General features: G+C 35.5%; 1 protein-coding gene across 4 annotated transcripts in view; it reads right to left on the bottom strand.

Moving 5' to 3' along the window:
- Window positions 1-16,718, bottom strand: part of RALYL (RALY RNA binding protein like) — a 713,275-nt gene that overhangs the window by 207,909 nt on the left and 488,648 nt on the right. Inside the window, exon 1 of one of the 4 annotated variants that reach the window (XM_077771226.1) lies at window positions 9,340-9,457. The exons of the other annotated variants lie outside the window; for them this stretch is intronic. Coding sequence (XP_077627352.1) covers window positions 9,340-9,376 — 37 coding nt within the window. The 5' untranslated portion in view covers window positions 9,377-9,457. Of the gene's footprint in view, window positions 1-9,339; window positions 9,458-16,718 lie in introns of those variants that run through there. 4 annotated transcript variants of the gene reach the window in all.

Here is a 16,718-nt window from a genome sequence, read left to right as displayed (position 1 = left end):
CACCAGGGCCAGGTGATCCAGAGGTATCCCCTGTGTAGACTCACATACCTGCTGGCTTTAGTGAGGCAGCTGGAAAGTGTAGCAGGCCAGGCACATTCCACACGCCTTCCTAAAGCCAGTGGGAAAATGTCTTGTCTGCATGTGCTCACAGGCTTCAGCAATGGAGCAAGGAAGAGCCTTGTCTATTTATGAGCTGGTTTTAGCCTACAAATGGAAGTAGGATCTGACTCCTTGCCCCACATGTCTTAGCAAGGTGGTGGGGAAGTGTCCCAAGCCCCTGTGCTCTCCATGCTCTCCAGCCTCAGCAAGTGCTATGACCACTCACCTCACCTGTTACATCAAGGTGGTGGGAGGGTGCTATGGCCATGCTCACCTACTTATGCTACCAGGCTTTGTGAAGAATGCAATAATGGCATCCACTAGTACCTCCATCTCCGGAGAACATCTCAATTGTCCCCTCACGCCCAGCTCTGATCTCCAGATCAGATCCAGCAAATAAATCTTCCTCACATATAATTTAGGTGTTTTTCAAACTACTGTTTGTTTGTTTTTGTTTTGTTTTGTTTTATTTTGTTTTTCCTCGGTCTCAGGTCAAGCAAGACAGCATATAAACTCTCATGAGATATCTCAGTCTCCTATAGCACTTTGGGGATCCTCAGACATTGGTTCCACTGGTTATCAAAGCCAAATTTTCAGGAGCTCATCTTTCTAGTAAGGATCCCATGAGCTGATATAGATCTTTCTGGTATAGGTCGCACATTGGGCACCAAAACATTGCTTCTCTGGGAGAAGTGCCTGTCTGTTGAGATCCCTCCCTATTGTGTGCTTCGGTGCTGGAGTTGGGGTTTTGTAAGACCGTGTCTCTGCCTCAGTCTCAATGTTGTCCTTTTATTCTTTGTTGTGAAGAGCATTTGATCTATTTTTCCAATCTTTTTCAGAAGGAAATAACCCGTATGTAACTGTAGATGTGGGTGTGTCTGTGAGAGGCGGGAAGTTCAGGATATTTCTATGCCACCATCTTGGATGCCCCTCCCAACAGATATTTATTATACTCTGCAACCTAAGTCAATATTGGGGAAAAATTAATAATGCAGGCAACTTACTGAGAATTCTGGATCCCAAGCCACTTCATCCTTTAACAGCCAGATAAGCAAGGCAAGGCTTACCTAATTGGGTTTGAAGTATATGGCAAATTACTACAACTGTTGATTTAATTACTGTCAGTAGTAATCTAAGAGAAATGGTATTACTAACGATTTGTAGCTTCCTCAAACAACTAAATATGTTAGATGGCTGTTTCCACAGGATGAAAGCAGCTCTGAGTGTTTTTAACCTGATGGACAATTGTTTTCAGTATAAGAGAACTGGTTAACTTAGCAAGGTTCCAGTTTCCAGACACCCATTTCCATAGACATAAAAGAAAATCTCAGCAACAAACATGTCGATGATCTTTGTGACATAATGTCTTAATATCTTGTTCCTATGCTTGCTTACTCACTTCTTCTTTAAATAAGTAACAAAGAATATTTTTAAGTATAATTTTAAATGATTTGTTTTTCTTTCAATTTCAAATAAATTATCACACCCATTCAAGTAAAATCTCTCAAAATCTAGCCTGGTTTGGAAAACTGACCTGTTTAACAATCTGAAAAATATTTCTAACTAGTGTATCAACAAACAGGTTCTAGAAACCTTCATGTAGTATCCTTGCTAAAGCTTCTTTGGGAGATTCTGTACCCATTAGCCAAATTTGGAAGTATCATCTTTGTTAGAAATGATCATTTGAAAAAGGCTAGGTTGTAAAAATAGTTCTGGGAGGACAAATTCAGTGCTGAGAAAAATTTTATGATCACTTTTAAAATTCGAATGGCCATTTTCCCCTTGGTACCTTAGCAAAGCCAGAAGTGAAAAACCAAATGAATTTTTCCTTGCATTCCAATTAAAAGTAAATTATTTCTGATTTTGTGCAAGTGTATTTTTTAATTTAATTGTGAACCAGCCTCTCATTAATTACTGACACTATAAGTTAGAATGAATTAAGTGTTCCAAGTCATCTGTAATGCATTTACAAGTATTGCATATTTTTTGATATTTTATTTTATATTGCATTGTTATATTAAATAAAATATCAATAATATTATAATTGCAGAGTAAATGACATGTTTATGGCTATATGCTGCACTTTTAAAGACAAACTTGAGTTGAAAGATACTATTCAAGTATGAGAGAAAAAAAGGTATTGAAATAGTCAGATATCTACACGAACCCAGCAGAGGTGACTTCAAAGTCAAGATTCCCATTGCCTGTGGAGCCTATTAAGAAGACAGATACTAGCAATTTGAAGAACAATGTGTGTTTATTTAAGGAAATACATCCAGCTGTTCCTCTAAGGCAGTTTCAAGTTCACTAGGGGTCAAAAGAATCATATAATATAAATATAACACTTCCCTATGATAAGTAGCCTAAGGCATGAAACATTACAAAAATACATGCCACATTCTCTATAAGGAGTTTTACGATAGATGTGGATTTTTATCTTTACTTTAAATATAAATGAAATTCTAGAGATAATATAAAGTCAATGATAAAAGACCATTAAGACCTTGAGTCAATATTAACGCATATATAATATAGCCCTATATAAGTAAAGGTGTCAGAAAGTCCATGGTCAGAATGGAAGTGCAGTTCAGTAAATAATACCAAGAAGATCAATAATTACAAAAAGGAAAATGAATCAAAAGGTTATGCCAAACAATTTAGCTGTTCTAGACCAAAAAGAGTGTAACAACTCACAATGAATTACTAAATCACCACACAGCATTTCAATTTTCTAAATTCTGGAAACCTTTTTTTCTTTTGCAGAAAAGATGGCACACAGGCAAATGCATTCATATGTGAATATTTCATTTGCATATATATGTAAAACTTTTCCTCAGGATATTTTCTTCTGTTTTTGTCTGACTCACAAAACAGGAATATTGGTCAAACAATACATTTTGCTTTATGAAGTTAATTGCTTTGTTTCCTCAAGGGACATATAAGCTTATTCTTACACCCTGGTCAACATACATATTTCAATTTAACTTCATCTGTTCTATTTCCTAGAGATTAATATCAAAATTATAAATAACAGTTTGAAATTGGAATGGAAACTAAAAGTGCCATAGAGTACTAGATTATTGTTTTTACATGTTCAGTTATATCTCTATTACAGAAATTACAGTAGTCATATGTAACAAATGCCTAAAACAGTATCTGGCTGTATAGTAAGAATTTGATAAATGTCAAATGTTACTTTTATTGTTTTTGGTAGTATTACTAACTCAATTTAGCCATCCCATTTTCCATTTGGATAAAAACACAATTCTAATTATAAAATCATATAAAGTTAGAACTCAAATTTTATAATAACATTTTAAGTTTGGTAGGAGGTAGGCAATTTCTAGACTTTTGATGATCTTCAAAGCCTAGTTAGATGTGCCACTCGCAAAACAAAGATCGTTTTAACTAGGATGACAGGCCTGGACATACTTTTTTATTTTTTTGTGAAAGGTTTAACCTTATACATCCTAAAGAACAACAATGAATACATTCCCCTAATTATATTCTTTTAGTATATTAGTATAGCAAGTGCTCATCCTAACTATAAATGCCCTTGATTTTTAGTGCCAACCTGTGTTGGGACTATGACTTTTCATCTACCTGTCCCCTCCCTTTTTTTTTTTTTGTCAACTTCTGTAATAGCTGATATTTACATTTAACATTATGAAACTGCCTTATCTGACTTACAAAAACGACAGTTTAACGTGGTTCAGCCAAACAAATTGACTGTCTAAAAAGCATGATCACACCAGATCATGGTTTTTAAGAAAGCTGTTTTCTAAGCTTCCAAACATAGGACATACTAAGACTATATAAAGACGACATCCAATATTATCACACTTTCCATCAATATTTTTGAAGGGTCATCCCTTCCTATAATCATGTAAAAATCCCTGCATTCATGGCAGTATTTTTAAATGATATATATTAATATCTACTTTAACACCAGTCTTATTTTGCTGAGAGACTAGTTTCTTCACATGCATCATTTGCTCTCAATAAACACAAATCCACATTATTTTTAACTGTAACATTTTTTGAGAGATGAATGCCATTCAGTAGAGAACATTTCTGTGAACAACTGGGGACAGAGTCAATGTCATGGCTTTTATGTAGTTCTAGATATAAATGCAGCACAGATTCTCAGAAGAGAGAAACTAAAAGAGCAGGTGAGGCAGGATAGTCAAGTTGTTTTCTGAAAGTAGAGATGTTAAAAGAAAATGTACAAATGATCACTCTCTACAAAAATGACCTCTGACTTTGTGGAGCATTGCAAAATACAAAACACATGGACAAGAGTGAGAGAGAGAGAGAGAGGAGTGGGAAGGGAGAGAAGAAGGGAGAGGGAGAAAGAGACTGAATAAGTATTCCTCCAGTTGGAACTAGTCACAGGTGTTTTTTTTAAAGAGACTCTTAAATATGGAGAACAAACAGAGGGTTTCTGGAGGGGTTGTGGGAGGGGGGATGGGCTCAATGGGTGAGGGGCATTAAGGAATCTACTCCTGAAATCATTGTTGCACTATATGTTAACTTGGATGTAAATTAAAAAAAAATAAATTAAGTACAAATTAAAAAAAATAATTGCATGGATAGTGTTTCTGAAAGGTAACATGCATTATATCTGAGTTCAGTTGCAAATAAAAAATATTGTTTAATTTAACTCCGTGCCTTACTCTGTCCATCCAATGCCTCAATGCTTTTTTGATCTCCTAACTTTTCATTAACTCTCTATTGCCTCCTTTGTGGTCCTCCAATATCCCAACTACCCCAGAGAATCTGCATATGTTGTTTCCATCTGTAACTCTCCAGGGAGAAGCAGAGTTTGTTTCCTCTTTTCCTTCAGGTGTCTGAATAAATGTCATCTTAATCACAGTGGCTTTTCCTGACTACCCTATAGAAAATAGCAGTTCTCCATCCTGCCTTCCAAAACTCCCCTTCCCTCTTGCTTGTCTTATTTTTCTCTATAGAAAATCATCACACAGCATATTATGTATTTATTTGTTTGTCACCTTTGTTTAGAACTTTGTTTTGTTCATTGCTACAGCCATAGTACTAGAACAGTATCTAGAAAGTAATATAATAGGTGATTGATAAATATTTCTTTAAATGAATGAGTTTCACATGATGATAATGTATTGTTATCGTCAAAGCATTGCATCATTCTCTGAGAATACTTCAAACAAGAATTAAAGGTACCTTACCTGAAAAAAATCTTAGATAGAACATAAGAAGTATAAATAAAATTATAAAATAGCATCTGAAAAGAGAGAAGAAAAGGATAAATTTGATGTGGAAACTGGAGAGACCTTCATGAAGGATGTGACATTGGAGTGAAACTTTGACCATAGATGATTTCTACACATAAAGATGCTGGTGAGGACCACCCATCAACAGGAAGATGTATGGGCAAAAGCACAGAGATAAGAGAATCTATAGGGGATTTTGTGGATGATTCAGTAGCCTGATTAAGGCTAGAACAAGGTGCTATCAGGAAAGAAGTAGGCGGTGAGTGACAGTAATGTAAATATGTGTTTATAAGGTCATGTTTGTATTTCATTTACTGGTTCAATGATTCCTAACATTTCAGAATATGAAAACACTCTTTAAAACACTGAAACATAATAAAATCCCTATGTGATATAATTGGTTTAAAAATCATATAAAGTTATATGGCATTAAGATCCATTACAAATTCAGTACCATCTTTTCAATACATTTGATTTAATTAAACATGTCACTTTAGAAGCAAAACAATAGTATATGTGTATATATGTATATCAAAACTTACATGGGAGGTATGCACATGGGTGTACATACATATATACTTTTTATCACCATTATACAGGCAATGGTTATTATTCATATGGATTCTAGGGCCTCTTGCATGAAATCCATGGTCACATGGATTTGAAGCACGTGAGCCCAGAGCCATAGTCTAGGCAATGAGAACCACACTAGGCAATGAGAACCCATAAAATGTCTTTGAGTAGGAGAATTACATGATGAAGTCTATGTTGTAGAAATTCTGAGGGTTAGAGATAGAAGATACATTAGATCACATCTTCTCTGCACAGTCTGCTACAGTTATAGAAAAAGAAATTGCAACCCATAAAGACAATAGATATTGGCCAAGAGATTACAGGTAGAGGACTATGGCTAGTATTCAGGCTCCTGAAGTGAGCTCATTAAACATTTCCATAATGGGATGGATAAGATGGAGAAGCATGTGAAAATATTACCAGCAATCAAAAATGAACATCTGTTCTTATTTGGTAAAGTAAGATGAAACGTTACACACCTAAAATCAGATGTACAGTCATCTCTTTGCTGTGGTATGAGGATTGTGGTTATTTTCAAAATTCTGTATCTAATTAGCATGTGGATCCTACTCTAGTTTCTCTCTAAGTCTGTATTTAAAAAACATATTCATCTTTAAGAATTTATCTCTATGTTTCTTTTAAAAACCAAAAAATGTTTGCTCAAGGTCATTTGGAATTTTGGTAAGGATGGTTATAAAGATACATTGTTTTATACATATTACATTTTGAAAATTTAAACATAAAATTAAAAAAAAATCAACAGATTGACTATGCATGAAAAATTCAATGTTTAAACACTAAAGAACAAAGTTATTTATACTAATGATGATTCCTTCCTCCATCTAATGTGTAAAAACAGGTTTACATATATTAGAATCCCTTAAAGTCGTTTCTACCTGTCTGGCTCTGGCAAAGTCAATGTCCGACATACGTGAACATTTTTTATAATCACTCAACAAATTCTGTATCTAACTGAAAGTCATTATGCAGTTGTGCACAGGTAAGATCTGCTACCTGAATGAACACAGAAGCTGTTCCATATCCACAGTTACTGTTCCACCAGAAAGAAGGAAGGAAAAGGGTACCCTTCCCTCCCTTTCCTTCACCTCTGTACGGCTTTATAAATAACCAATTCAGACATGAGCAAGGAAAGGATTTCAAAGTCCCACATGAATTTTCAAAGGCTTAGTGTCATTTACACTTTAAGATGTCTTTTACCAATACTCTGGCTCCCTCACTCCTTCGCCCCAAACCCCTTGTACAGCCACATGCACCTTGCCTATTCCTCTCACCGGGTCCTCTAAAAGAAAGTTGAATTATTTTTACTAAAGAACATTATAAGTAAGTCTTTAGGGAATGAGGAAATTAGAAAGTTTATTTATGTACTTTTTCAATTTTAAAGAAAATCATTAGAACGCTTGCCTTCCTTCTCACATTGAGATTTTGTTAAGTGTGCAATTATTGCCTTAATTGGATTACAATTGCCTTGAGGCTAGTCTATGCCTTTTACATCATTAAAAACACACACATAAAAGATATGATTGAAAGTGGAAATGCACAGGATTTTGGTGAAGGGATAATTCTGATATTTTTATATACCCATTGGATAGCAAACAATTGCGTTACTTTCCACTTTTGCAAATATTATAAGTGTAAGATAGAAATTCATTTAAGAATTTTATTTGCTTTTATTGCTAACCTTTCCATATACTTTAATTTTATATTCATGCTCTCCAATATTTTATATGATTAGAATATAGAAACAGTTAATGCAGTATAATATAGCTAACTAATACAATTAAACATAAGTAATACATTCAATTTTTTAAAAGTAAACCATTTAGTACACCCTACTGTGTTCATCCCTGTGTAATTATACATCTTCTGACTTGTCTCATGTAATTCACAATTTCTTCCTGCTGCTTAATCGCAGACTTTGGCAAGCATATTATAAGGGAGAGACTCAGTACAATTTTTCTATAATCTTTTATTTGCCATGTGCATTAAGGTGATGATTGCCTACATGGAAAAAAATGAGGGGGTGTATAAAAGATACAGGAGTAAAGGCACAGGACGGTTTTCAAGTACATGCATAATTTAGATTCATTCTCGTGGGAGGAAATCACAAGGAAATTAATCAGCAATGTATTTGTAGACTTCGCATCAATCAGTTTTATAAGAAACAAGTAACAGTTATCCTATGTTGTTTCTCAATCACAAGAAAGAGAGGCATCAAAAGGCAATCAGACATAGAAAATCAAACTGACAGTCCTGGCCCTCTGAGCTTTCTGTGGTACATAAAACTTCCTTGAACAAGAGAAATGTTAGTGCTCAGGGCTCAGGTGGAAACGGACAAAAATATTTCACACTCAAAAAATATTACATTTCTATCATATTTTGGCCTTTCAATAGAGTATTGTCGATAGCATTTCTGTATTTTATAATACTTAACAACATCTAAAGACATCATAAGGAATAATAAAAAAGTATAGAGTCTGACTGAAGAACAAGTTGTAGTTACCTAAGGAGGGTAAACAGAGTCAGTGATCAGAGACACTGGGCTAAATATGGTAAAATCTACTTTAGACAATAGGGAAGATAAAGTGGTAACGAACTGAGCTTACTAGAAAGAGAGGTGTTTGGAAAGCTTTTCATGGCAGGCATACTGCCTTACCATATAACACAGTTTAATTATAAGACTTTGATTTTTTTAGCCAAATCTAATGGCTTTCAGTACCATAATCATCTTTGTTCTGGACTTTAGGCCAGGGTAACTGTGCTGCTCTTTTTCCGTCAGAATCAATTCCTTTGGGGTAGATTACAAATGACTCCTCTTAACCCTTTAAAATGGTGTCTGTAGTGAATTATGTTACAAATGTTCTCCGGACCAAGAAGTTTGGCAATGAATATCCTGTTACATATTCATCTTGTCATTCACAATTAACTCTCTCCCTCTGTTCTGAACTGTTTTATTTCTCCCGAGAGTTATAACTGAAATTGGATAAATAAATAGAAGTTTTAGGCTACCTTCCCAAACCCTTCAGTAGACTTCTAGGAAAGAAAATCTACCACTTCTGGAAAGGAAAGGAAAAGAAAAGAGAAAGAGAGAACTATCCAGTGATCATGCCTGAATGAAGGCTGCTGAGCTAGACTGAAATTCCATTTGATCTGTTTCTCTGTTGATTTTGTAAACCTTTCCAAAGGTTTCCATAGTAACAAGTGAATTATCTCCTCTGCCCCACCTCCCCAACATTTTCCAAGCATGTAACAGGGATAGATAAAGGTTAGAAAGAAAAAAGCTACAATATTTTTTCTACTACCAGGATAGATCTGAAGAAGTCATGATTAGTCTTTTAAGGAATCAAGTATGTTTCTCCCACTACAGTCATATGAAAAAGTTGGGTCAGAATTTACTTACATCTCTGATGTCTGCGTTTGCTTCTGTACATGGTCATTCTGAAAAAATCCGACTTTCTAAGAAGTAATTGCTTTGACCACGGAGACAAAGAGACCGGTTGGGCTCCTGCTTTGCAGTAAGACTGTTGCTCACTGACAGAAGGTAACCAGCAATCACACAGTGAAAGCCAGGGTAATACCATTCTCATAAAATTACAGGGGAGATGCTACAGCCTGTAACTACTCTATCTAATGCAAATCTGGAGAAAACTGTATTTCCTTCACCTCCCCCCAACTGATATCAGTTAAGTTCTCTAATAAAATTTGCACTATTAAAGTGCTGTGCTTGAAGCAATGTTGAATTAAGAACAGATTCATGTATTTAGCAAGAACAGTAAAACTGAAAATATAAATAGGAAATATAAAAACCCTTGTTTGATATTTATAGAAAGCACAAACTATCCTTTGGGTTCATATGTCTTTTGGCCACCTTACAATGCTTACATGTGTATTTTATTTTTGAATCTCTACTAAATTCTTCCTTTCTCTGAGCTCTCAATGCACTTTGTATGTTCAATTATTAAAGCAATTATCACTTTTAGCTTGGTCTATTTCTCCAAACAGACTGCGTCTCAGGCAATGCAGGAATTGTAATATTTTCACATTATTTTCCCAGGCCTAGAATAGAAGGGGCATACAATAGGGTCTCAGACTCAGTGAGTGCCTACTATGTGCTAAGGCACTTTGTCCCCTCCTGAAAGGAGCTTTCCCCTGCCTTCATCCTTGCTGCCTCACTTTTGTCCTCTGACCTCTATTTTCACAGTATTGTGGGCATATCCTTATCTGAACACACTGTACACTGTCAACTGGACAGCATGGGAGCTTTGCCTTCATACGCCTTGTACTCTCTGCACTGAGGAATGTCGGGCACCCAGCAGAGACTCAGGAGCACTACCTCTCCCCACCACTCCAAGATTGTGTCTGATTTCAAATCTTCATGTGCTAATCAGTGTGTTTGAAAAGCAGTTTTATTTAAAATACAGAGGATTTATCCACCAGCGAATAATTTCTATGTAATAAGACTTCCTGATTGTACATTAAGCTTCATCTTCCAGCTAAAAGCAGAAGACATTTTCAACTGCCAAAATTCTTTTTTCGTGTTAACAAACTCAGTTTACTTATTGATAGGTAGGAGACATCATCTCCATAATTCTTAATAGAAGGGTTATTTCAATGTCAAGAATATTTTTATATTTAGATAATTACTATACTTTATGATCACAGATATCAAGAATAGCATTTATGCAGTTTTTTAAATAGTATTCCTGTCCAGTTTCTTGACTTTTGACTAACAAGCTGTAGTGTTTAGTAAGATTCTTTGGCAAAGACCACTACAGTTGTATCTTCAGATAAGAAATAGTCAATTATGAAACACCAGAAGGATTTGTCTTGTGTTTTCTCTAATAGTGATATTAAAATTTTCAAAAAATAAAGTAAGTAGGCCTTTTCTTAAGGAGATATAATACACCTTATATTCCACAGCATTTACCTGTGAAATTTCTTTCCATAGCACTTTATAATCACTTGATACAGTCTGTATTTACTTGTTTTTCTGTTTTTGCCTATTAGGACATTAGCATTCAGAGAACAAGGCTTTCTTTTTTCAGAGATATATACCCATAGTGCATATCAGTGTCTGATATAAAGTAGGTTTTTGGTAAACACTTGCTGAATAAAGCACTTTTTTTAAGTAAACTAATTTAAATTACAAAGACAATACAACTATGGATTATTTTTTCAATAAATTTGGACAATAGACAAATGCTAATTGACTAAAGTTACGTTCTTACTTGCTGCAAATACCTGTCACTTCATGTCTATCTTTGGTCCCTGAGTTCACTGTTTTGAATGAACTGTATATACTTATAGGTGTGAAGATAAAGTGTAAATTCATGAAAGAAAGTCACAACCACTAAGCAAGTTCTCCTTTATAAGGATTATTCATGCCACATGACCAATAAACCATAAAATCTATCATAACCAAACAAAATTAAATGTTTGTCTGACATACATGTATACATATCCATGATATGAATAAACGTGCCATTGGTGATTATGAAGCAGAAATAGCTTAATGATATCATGACACAAATGGCATTAATTTTAACATTATAATATTATACAATCAAATTTGTAGTCTTTCTCTTTTCACATCATTTTGTATTACCCATAATTAATATCCATCTGAACAATTTTTGTAAAGACCATATAACAATTTAATCAAATTCATGTACACATTCTACGACTCCTCACCCAGCGTCACTCATCATCATGCAGACACAGATGCACATTAAAACAAGAATCCTGGCAGACACTCATCAATGTTTGGTTCACCTTTGCCCTCTCAACCTTGTATCAGGGTTGAGTTTCTGAGTTTCTATACAAGGATTTTCATTTATCAACTCTTCCCTACATTACTTTTCTGCCCCTAGGGAATACAGAGGCATCCATCCACTCTTGAACTTCTGTCTGTGCTTCGTGCTTCAAACTATCAAAATGAGGACCTCAAATATTCCTGATGAGTTAACACCAACTTCCTGAGTACCATGTTGCAGTACAGATAGGACTATGACTGCAAGGTAGAAGTGGCTGGGGTAGAGGATGGGAAACTTGCAGCCACGAGAACAGAGAGGAGGAATGTGGGCATACGGAGCAATAAAAGCAGTTAAAGAGAGAAGACGGGTCCAGACGTTTCATTCTTTCTTTCCTACCCTCTCCAAGAATCCAGACTAAATACAGTTGTTTTATCTTCAAAATCAGCTTTATGACTATAATGTCAGAGACTTGCTTTATAAAATATCTCTGTATTCCCTGCAACATGATTTCCTGTAATGGACTTAATCTTTATATTCCATACTTTAATTCAAATTCAATGTGTTGATAAATTGGGAAGGATGATTTATCATCTAAAATCAAAGGATTCTATCAATGTCTTTCTCTTTTCATGGAAGGAACCATTAAAAAAAAAGTACCTCGCAAAGTAAGAGAAGGCACATTTTAACCTAAAAGAATAACCAGAAGGAAAGAAGGAAGGAAGGAAGGAACAGAAAGACAGAAAAGGTGTGTGTATTGTGTGTGTGTGTGTGAAAAAGAAGTACTATGTGCTGTGTATAAAGCACTGTGCTAAGTACACATTGTATCACATAATCTTTGCAATTCTGTTCCTTAGCTACCCCTGCCTTCCTTTTAGAAATGAGTAGGGGTACCTGAGTGGCTCAGAGGGTTGAGTGTATGACTTTGGCTCAGGTCATGATCTTACAGTTCATGAGTTTGAGTCCTGCTTCGGGCTCTGTGCTGACAGCTCAGAGCCTGGAGCCTGCTTCAGATTCTGTCTCCCTCTCTCTCTCTGTCCTTCCCCTGCATGTTCTCTCTCTCTCTCTTTCAAAAATAAATAAATATTTTAAAAAAATGAGTACGTTTTCCCCAGATGAGGGCAGGTGCAGGTAATATTCAGGGACACTGCATGAATTACGTAGTTGTGTTGAGATTATTTTATTGGAAGATAGACAAATATAATTTTAGGACTGAATAAGGGACAATGCACTGGGTAGCTGCTGAAAAAGACTTACATAAAAGTGTCATTATAATGTCACTAGTAATGTATTGAAATCAAGAAAATGATGTTTGCTGGAACTCGTCACATGGAATGAACACTATGGTTTAATGAGGACTAACATTCATTTAGGGAGTGTGCATTAGGTGTTAGGCTGTCTTCTAAGAGTTTTATAGGATTACTCACTGAATACTGAAAATAATCCTAGGATGGATTCTTCTTCCTCCTCCTATTACTATTATTGTTTTTGCCCTTTTTAATGTTTCAGCAAAATAAGGCTGAGAGATTACGTGTTCTGACTAAAGTCTCACGGAGAACAAGAAATAATGCCCTGCTTTGAACTGGCTGATCTTTCCCTAGAGCCAATGCAATATAACATGCCATGTAAAGTTGAAGCTGTTTAGGTAACAAGGAACTGAGACCCACAGAAGCATATTTCCATAACAAATAGTGGTGTTTAACTTCTAAGAGGGGTGAATGCAATTAACTGCAGGGCTTTGGCTGCTGGCAAGGACATCCAAGTTCAGAAGCACAGTGGACTGCTCAGGACAGCAGAGATCTGCTCATGTCTGCAGCAATGGTGACTTGCCTTTCTCACACGTGACCTTACACACCTTTCCTCTTCCTATCCCAGCCCTCACCCTTTCTCCAAATAAAGCACTGAATGAACATTTAAAGAATACCAAGAGTATCAAATTATTAGCCCATCCAGAGTCCCGCCATCCTTATGTAGTTTAAAAATTACAATATGTATGTAAGTGATGAATCACTAAATCCTACACCGAAACTAATATTACACACTGTGTTAACTGAAATTTAAATAAGAACTTGGAAGAAAAAAATAACAACGATAATATGTGTTAACTTTGATAAAACTTATAAGAATTTTATCAAGACTTAGTATGTGGACTGTGTAGAAATATTTAACTTGCATGATATCTGTATTTCAGAGAATTATTAGAATACAATGGTAAAACCAAATAGGTGTAAAAAGTTAAGCTGTCAAAATTCCCCATTTACAGATGTCTGGTCTGAAACAGAGAACTCTGACAAGTATGCCAGACTGGAAACTGAAGGGAACTGAGGGGCGTGGCCTCCAGCACCTTGAGCCCCGTACCTGAAGCAGGGACATTAATCTAGGACTTCCCCGGGGGTTAGCCTGGAGCTTTCCCCTCTCAACTCCCTACTCTGAAATTATTTCTTTAACTGATATGAGTGATATCTCAACTTTCCTTTGGTCAGTTTTTCTCAGGTTTGCACAGGAAGTCACCCACAATTCACTCTTTCCTATGTCATTCTTGTCACTGCACAGCACAAGGTACAGATGAGGACCTTCTTTACCTAGCTCTTAGGCACCTCAGCTGACCCCGTGGGAACTCTGCCTGTTCTCCCCTCAGGTAAGAGCTCTGCCTTCTTTATTAAAACATCTCCTTGCTGGTGTAGTCCCTAAAAATTCTTGACAAAAGTCCTTTGCTCAGGTACTTTCATGGATAACATCCAAGCATTTTCAACTGCAGCACAATCACTGATCCATCTTTTCAACAATTTAAGAGAAAACATCTGCATTGTCTGTATATGTCTATATCAAATGATTTGCTGTCTTGCCTAATGTTCTGGAACTGCATCCATAGCTTTTTGGCCAGAGTCAAGTACTCTTCCATTACTGGATAATCTAAAAACAGTTATTAATTAAAATGTTGAATGGCTATCATATTAAAAAATTTTCTTGTCATTTTACCTACTACCTCACTTTACTAATAGATCTATCATTGTTCTTTTTTTTTAATCAGAGAAAACATAAAACTTCCTAATTTTTGATCCAATTTTCATTTGTGATATTGGTTCAAATGAATGGGAAAATTTCCAGAACGATACTTCTTTATACTTGACTGTTTATACCTGACAAACAAGTCAATTGTTTGTAAATTGCTCAGTTTGGTTCATTAAACATTTTTATGTATCTGGAGAAGACTTTTCTAAGATACTTTTTTGTAAACTATAATTGGATCTTATTATTAAGGTTGTATTCATTTCTTTGGACCTTCTCCAGTTTCTTATGGTCTAATATCAAAGAAGTCTTTGAAATCACTGAATTTTTAAAATATTCAGGGGTGCCTGGGTGGCTCAGTAGGTTAAGCGTCCGGCTTTGGCTCAGGCCATGATCTCAAGGTTTGGTGGTTCGAGCCCCACGTCGGGCTCTGTGCTGACGGCTAGCTCAGAGCCTGGAGCCTGTTTCAGATTCTTTGTCTTCCTCTCTCTCTGACCCTCCCCTGCTCATGCTCTGTCTCTCTCTGTCTTAAAAAATAAATAAACTATAAAAAAATAAAAATATTTAATACTTAAAAGTGTTCAACACAGTTAAATGTTTCTCCTTTATAACTCACACTACAGTTGATTTTATTTTCACTGAATCTCCTTAGTGGTAATTGTTTTTGAGAATTCTACTCAAAATTCTACGTCCTTTTCTTTATACAGTTTCCATTCCGTCTTGTCTTAGGTTCATCATTCTTTTCTTATAGCCTAAATCTGATTATTCAGACTTAGCTTTATCTCCTTAGTGGTCTTCTTTTCCCATTCATATTTCAATAAATTTATTTGCATTGTCTCAAGGATAGTGGCATTCTACCTTTTTAATCACATCCTTTAATCACATCCAAATATTTAATGGTTATTAAAAGATTTTTTTTAAAAAGAAGACTAAAACATATGCAATAATATTAACCTTGAACTTCCTAAAGATTGTAACTAGAAGTATGGAGTAAGGTATTTATGGCTGTGTAAATAGTTCATCTCACTTCAACATATTTTAACAAATGTTGATTTGTTAAATGTAGAATTACAAATTACCTCACAGACCTATGAACACAATAACAGAGTTTATGGGACATGGGCATGGTGTGGGGGAATTGCTGTACCATGATCCCTGGACGTTTTTTATTTATGAAAGACACTTCCTCAGACATAACATCTTTACTGTGTTCTGAGATGAAGGGATTCTAGTGAGTTTATAAAGAATAAGGAATGACGGTGATACATTAAAACAGCCTCAAATCATAATACTTTCCATGATTATGAAAATTATGTGTAGAATTTCACTGTTAACAGAATTTACAAAATATGAAATTTATGCTTTTATCTATCTATCTATCTATCTATCTATCTATCTATCTATCTATCTACCATTTCCTATCTTAAAAATCTATTTTCCAATCTTAAAAACCAGAGTAGTGAGTTGTAGAGCCACCTAGCAAAACAATGTCCAAGGTGTTTAGAGGATGAACCACATTTCAGTGGCCAGACTCTAGTTGGGAAAGATCCGTAAAGAAGCAGAGAAGATGAAGGGTAACGGTGGTGACCAGCGAATGCCACCTGAGGCAGAGGAAGACAAAATGTAAGAAGTGTTCATGGGGAAATAAAGTGCTAACTGCTCTCTTGCACACATTTCTGAGCCCCAGGCATCACCCTTCCCTTTTTTCTGGCTGATTTTTATCTCAGTCAACTTCTTCCATCAAACTTGTCCTCTCTTCTTTCTTGCCTCTGAACTAGAGGTCTTATCTTTCTATTCTGTCTTTGCTCCTGCTGTATTTTATCTATACAAAATTATAGTTTATTGGATATATGTGGTAGTGGAGTATGAGCAGAGGGTAAGTCACCTCCAATTCTTATTGGTATGAGGCAGAGAAGAAGTACATTACGCTTAAAAAGGCTGACTCACAGTAGATTTAGCACTTTACAGTATGATTTTCTGTTTCTTTATTTTTTTAAATGTTTGTTTATTTTTGAGAAAG

The sequence above is a fragment of the Crocuta crocuta genome, unplaced genomic scaffold (assembly GCF_008692635.1).
Source record: "Crocuta crocuta isolate KB4526 unplaced genomic scaffold, BGI_CrCroc_1.0 scaffold235, whole genome shotgun sequence".
In the NCBI taxonomy this organism is placed as follows: Eukaryota; Metazoa; Chordata; class Mammalia; order Carnivora; family Hyaenidae; genus Crocuta; species Crocuta crocuta.
This window is presented reverse-complemented; position numbering and strand designations above follow the sequence as displayed.